Raw genomic sequence first — 5,629 nt, forward strand, 5'->3', positions numbered from 1 at the left:
TCATATCCTCAAGAAAGTCTTTGGCCATGTGAACCTTCTCTTTTTTGAGTCCCATTGCAACTAGGGCCCTAGGTTGAAATCCATGCATCATTATGAATGGACTAAAACCTGTAGCCGAATGTTTGGTACTATTATATGCAGTTCTAATAAGGGCAAATACTGTTCCTAATTAGTTTGCCATTTACTTACATATGCTCAAAGCACATCCTCAATGACCTAATTGACCCTTTCAGTTTAACCATCACTCTGTGGATGATCCGTGGTGCTCATATTCAAAGAAGTTTCCAACCTCATAAACACGGCCCTCCAAAAATGGCTGTTAAATTTGCTATCCTGGTCACTAACAATACCAACTAGTAGCCCATACAATTTATAAATATGCTCCACAAATAGCCTAGCTATTTCTAGAGTTTTAATCCCTTCATTGGTTGGAATAAATTGAGCCATCTTGGTCAATCGATCCACAATTACCCACACAAAGTCTTGCCCCCTCTATGTCCTACGTAATACAACAATAAAATCCATGGAGACACTTTCCCATTTGCCAGATGGAATCTCCAATGGGTGTAGGAGACCTCCTACCTTAAGGCGTTCAATGTTATGCTCTAGCATTTTTGGCACTTCAATACATATTCTTGGACATCCTTATCTATTCCAAGCCAAAAGAATTGCCTCTTCAAAACTGGCATATGTCTTCAAAATTCTCGGGTGTCCAACACTCTGACTATCCTAATAGTAAAAAGAAATCTGGTGCCTAATGTCATTATTATCAAGGGCACATACTCTACCCTTGTAGAGTAGGTAGCCATCTTCAATAGTATATTTTTTTCCATTTGAGTCCTTTATCACCAACCTGTGGTGTGTCACCATTTCCACGTGACTCCTCAGTGAAAGCTCCTTGATTAGTTGGATCGCTCCTATTATTGCTTTCCATATTTCAAAAAAGTGAGGATCAAACTTACATTTTTTTGCACCGCAGCTTCAATATCCACTTTATTCTCATGCAACCCCTCTTCTGCAACATGCAACACATTATTTGAATCATCCAACTCCTTACATACCCTAGTAGGATAGTTACGCACATAATGATCATGCCCTTTACATATGAAGCATGTATTCGAGTTGGCACTCAATCCCATGGAATTCACACCCTTTTAGTCCCAAATGAGACTCTCATGAATGGGAGAATAAGAAGCAAATTCCCCAATCCACGTGCAACATACTTAAGAGCATCACCTAACCATAAACCGAAGACCATAACAAAAACACACAGGGCACTCATGAGACAAGAATTCCTCCATGGTGAATGACAAATATCAACAAACAATAGCATGAGCAAATGTAGATGAACATCGCACCAGTATGTTCCAAATAGCTTCTGAAACACACCATAACAAGAAGAAACCCTTCCGCACAAACCTTGCCTCACAACAATTGCCAGAAAACTCTTCAACAGCTTCTCTAAATCGTCAAATGATGGAGCCCTCTCTATGAAGAACAAATATACCCCACCCTTTGCCAACGTCCCCATCTCAAGCTTAACTGTCTCCAATGGGACCTCACAGCAAATTGCATGCCTTCTTCCCTCTTCCTACATACCCTTCCTTTGTGCCTCCTGACCTCTATGGCAAGATCTACATGTAGCAGGGAATGCGCCTCCTTGTCAACTAGCTATGAGAATCCCTTGCTAGTTGGCCCACTAACCTTCTTTGTGTACAAAGGCATCCTCTCCTCACCCACCTCCCTCTTGTGAGTCACCTTTCCCCATACTTACTCACCCCAAGCCTCCTCCTCCTCATTAATAGACATCAAACCTTTACTACTGCTCACCTTGAACATCCCTCCTTCTCATCAATAGACATCTTGCCTTTACTATTGCTCGAGCACCTTGAACACTTTACTACTGCTCACCTTAAACACCCCTCCCAACTCCTTACTTTGTGGCCTCTTAACTCGCACTCCGAAGAGAACGAAGCGTGGACCTGACATGCACCTTCCACAGTAGCCTTGCACATGTTTCCCTCTTCACTCCTACGTTCGTGTTAACCAATAAAAAACATACAAATCTTCAGAGGTTGTTATGTTCCGCCAAGGGGCTAGTCTTGTTATGGCTTTTCATCCAATTCCACATATTCCATTTCCACAGTATAAAAGGTCTCCCAATTCAAGATTTGCCATTGCCATCATAGAAATAGGTCCCTAATTCTATGACTTGAGTGACAAGTAGCATTGATTTTGTTTGGCATGGGTCCTCTTATTGGCCCCTCAAGCCTAGGGAGGTGATGTTTGAATTTATGAGGTGAGAAATGAACATGTGACACGGAGACCTACATTGTATATTGTATACGAAAAGAGATGTTCTAGAAAGAGAGAAGAAATGCTATGGAAAACCACGATTCCGCCATTGTGGAGGTGGCCTTAATCAAAGGGAATGCGTGTGTGACAGCTGTGCCTGTGTTCCTTGGCTTTATATTCATTGCCTTGCATCGTCTTCTTCATCTTCTTCTCATCCTTTGCTTTGCTCTTACTCCTCGGCCATGGTTCTCAGCACTACCTCTGGCTCTCAGCATGGAGATGACAATAATCTCCACTCCACCTTTGCTTCCCGCTACGTCCAAACTTCGTTGCCCAGGTCATCTTCCATCATTCTGTTGTAGCTCGTTTCCACATAAGCTTTGGATATGCCCATCACGCCCTCAAATTTGCTCCTCATTTCGCTCTTTTTTTTGCCGTTGCCCGGAGGACAAGTTTGGCAGCCCATCTGCAGCTCAGCTGTTTCCTGCTTGAGTTGTGAAGAAAACACCTTTGACTGGGCAATCATGTGCTCCAGCAGTAAGCTGCCTGTTGATTTGATTTGTTCTCATGTTGTTGCGCAGATTTCGCATGCCTGAGGCTGAAATTTCCAAGGATGCGGCTTACCAGATCATCGGTGATGAACTGATGCTGGATGGAAATCCTCGGCTCAACCTTGCTTCTTTTGTTACTACTTGGATGGAGCCCGAGTGCGATAAGCTGATCATGAGTTCGTTAAGCAAGAATTACATCGACATGGATGAATACCCGGTGACAACAGAGTTGCAGGTTAGATCTGCTTTTGCTATTGCTCTTGTCGTGCGTAATGACCCGACACAGCGTTTAACGCCCTCAGACTTCGATGATCGATCTTCAGAGTACTGAAACAAGGGGTTTGCAGGACCGATGTGTCAATATGATTGCCCGACTTTTCAACGCACCGTTGAAAAATGAGGAGCAAGCTGTCGGTGCCGGCACCGTAGGTTCTTCGGAGGCCATCATGTTGGCAGGTCTGGCGTTCAAGCGCAAATGGCAAAACAAGCGCAAGGCAGAGGGGAAACCTTGCGATAAGCCCAATATCGTGACAGGGGCAAACGTTCAGGTTTCATTTGATTGTTCATTTTGCCTGCACACAAGAGTCAACGGTGATTTTTGTATCCTGGCGTGACTTTAGGATAGCTCTCCTGTAGGTTTGCTGGGAGAAATTTGCTCGGTACTTCGAGGTAGAACTCAAGGACGTGAAGCTGAGCGATGGGTACTACGTGATGGATCCTGAAAAGGCCGTGGAAATGGTGGACGAGAACACGATCTGTGTATGTGCGATTCTGGGTTCGACATACAACGGTGAATTCGAAGACGTGAAACGCTTGAACGAGCTACTCGAGGAGAAGAATAAGAAAACAGGGTGAGGACAAATTGGGACATCGACTGCGTTATTTTTCTGAGAAAAGTTTCTTTCCTGCGCTGTTTTGAGTTCGTAAGCTCAGATCTGTGTTTGCTCGAAGATAGGTTACTAAAAAATGTCGATTTCAGATGGAACACTCCGATCCATGTGGATGCTGCCAGTGGTGGTTTTGTTGCGCCCTTCCTGTATCCAGAGATTGAGTGGGATTTCCGGCTATCTTGTGTGCGTAGCATCAATGTCAGTGGCCACAAGTATGGTCTGGTATACGCCGGCATTGGTTGGGTCGTCTGGAAGAGCAAGCAGGATCTTCCTGAAGAGCTCGTCTTTCATGTAAATTACCTCGGGGCCGATCAGCCTACCTTCACGCTCAATTTCTCCAAAGGTATATTGGGTAGCGTGAATTGGGTTCGTTGTTTGAGGTAAACGTGGTCTGCCGTTTTTTGACGCCATCAATTCACATCAATTTGTGATCTGCGCAGGAGCGAGCCAGATCATTGCTCAGTATTATCAACTGATCCGCCTTGGATTCGAGGTAATTTTTTAATTTGCGATGGAATGACAAATTGAAATTCAATAGCAACATTTAATTCGATTGTGGCGCGTTGTGCCCTCGGGCGTTTTCTGGGCCGGGTGGATTCAGGCCACAAGGCAAAGTCGTCACGGCCGTGGATGACATCAATTTTTGTGGGGATCAGATAAAGTACGATTGTGAAATCTCTATGGATAAATAAATAAATATATATATATATATATATATATATGCAAGTATGGATATCTAGCTAGCAGATGACGCTCACGGAAGTAGACGAATGACATTTTTAACCGCATGATGAACTGCAGGGCTACAAGAGCATCATGCGGAATTGCCAGATGAACGCCAAGGTATTGTGCGACGGGATAAAGAAGACGGGGAGGTTCGAGATACTATCGAAGGAGGTGGGGGTGCCATTGGTGGCATTCGCGCTGAAAGACAAGTCACAGCACGACGAGTACGAGATAGCAGACAATCTGAGGAGGTATGGATGGATAGTGCCAGCGTACACGATGGCACCGGATGCGCAGCACGTAACGCTATTGAGGGTGGTGATAAGGGAGGATTTCAGCTGCACGTTGGCGCAGAGATTGCTGAACGATTTGGGGAGGGTGTTGGAGTATTTGGATTCGAGGCCACCGAAGCTAGTGGAGGCAGTGACGGTCGCCATAGCCAAGCAAGAGCCCGAGCTCGTGAAACCAGACGGTGGAGTTTCGCCTCACGACGTTCTGCAGTCTACCGTCTTCGATAACGTCATGCCTCAATCCAAGAAGGCCTTTAACCGTCGGAAGAAAACCGCCCTCCACAAGACTAATGGCGTTTGCTAATTCTAGTGGCGTTTGCTAATTCTAGTGGCGCTTGCCAATTCTCCTCCTTGCCTTGCCTTTCCTTTGCCCTTACCCCTTTTCTTTTTAGACTTTCCTTTCTATCCATCCTTCCTTGGATAAAAATGGAGAGTTTGTTTCCTTGTTTAGACTTTCCTTCCTCGCCATCCTTCCTTATAAGAATGGAGAGTTCGTTTCTCCGAGTGTGCGTTTCTCTCAATATGATGCTCTTTGCTTCTCTCAATATGATGCTCTTTGCTTCCTTGGATAAGAATCTAGAGTTGGTCTCCCCTTAATTTGTTGCTCTTTGGTCCCCACCTCGAAAGTTTTTCTTTTTAGACTTTCCTTTCCAACCATGCTTCCTTCGATAAGAATTGAAAAAGAAGTAACCCTAGAATGGAGAGAGCATCTCTCTTGATGTGATGCTCTTTCTAAAAGAAGAAGAAGATATAAACGGTTGGCTTGTATTATTTGGGTAGTCTCCCAATTTGAAAAAAAAAATAGAGAGTTGTGTGTAAGACCACCGGCAGGTAGCCCCTTGCACTTGACCACATGGAAGGTTCTTTCGATAATTTT

At 44.5% G+C, this 5,629-nt stretch overlaps 1 protein-coding gene across 1 annotated transcript; it reads left to right on the forward strand.

Moving 5' to 3' along the window:
* The first annotated feature begins 2,413 nt into the window (after positions 1-2,413).
* LOC147881749 (glutamate decarboxylase-like) lies at positions 2,414-5,251 on the forward strand. The gene is made up of 7 exons (XM_087401886.1): positions 2,414-2,632; positions 2,877-3,081; positions 3,194-3,394; positions 3,483-3,697; positions 3,826-4,079; positions 4,177-4,229; positions 4,538-5,251. Exons 1-7 carry the CDS (start codon positions 2,538-2,540, stop codon positions 5,054-5,056), a joined length of 1,542 nt encoding a protein of 513 aa, XP_087258012.1. The 5' UTR covers positions 2,414-2,537; the 3' UTR covers positions 5,057-5,251.
* Positions 5,252-5,629: the final 378 nt, after the last annotated feature.

Source organism: Dipteris shenzhenensis, chromosome 30, assembly GCF_047967505.1.
Source record: "Dipteris shenzhenensis isolate YYH24624 ecotype China chromosome 30, Dip_SZ_1.0, whole genome shotgun sequence".
Lineage (NCBI taxonomy): Eukaryota > Viridiplantae > Streptophyta > Polypodiopsida > Gleicheniales > Dipteridaceae > Dipteris > Dipteris shenzhenensis.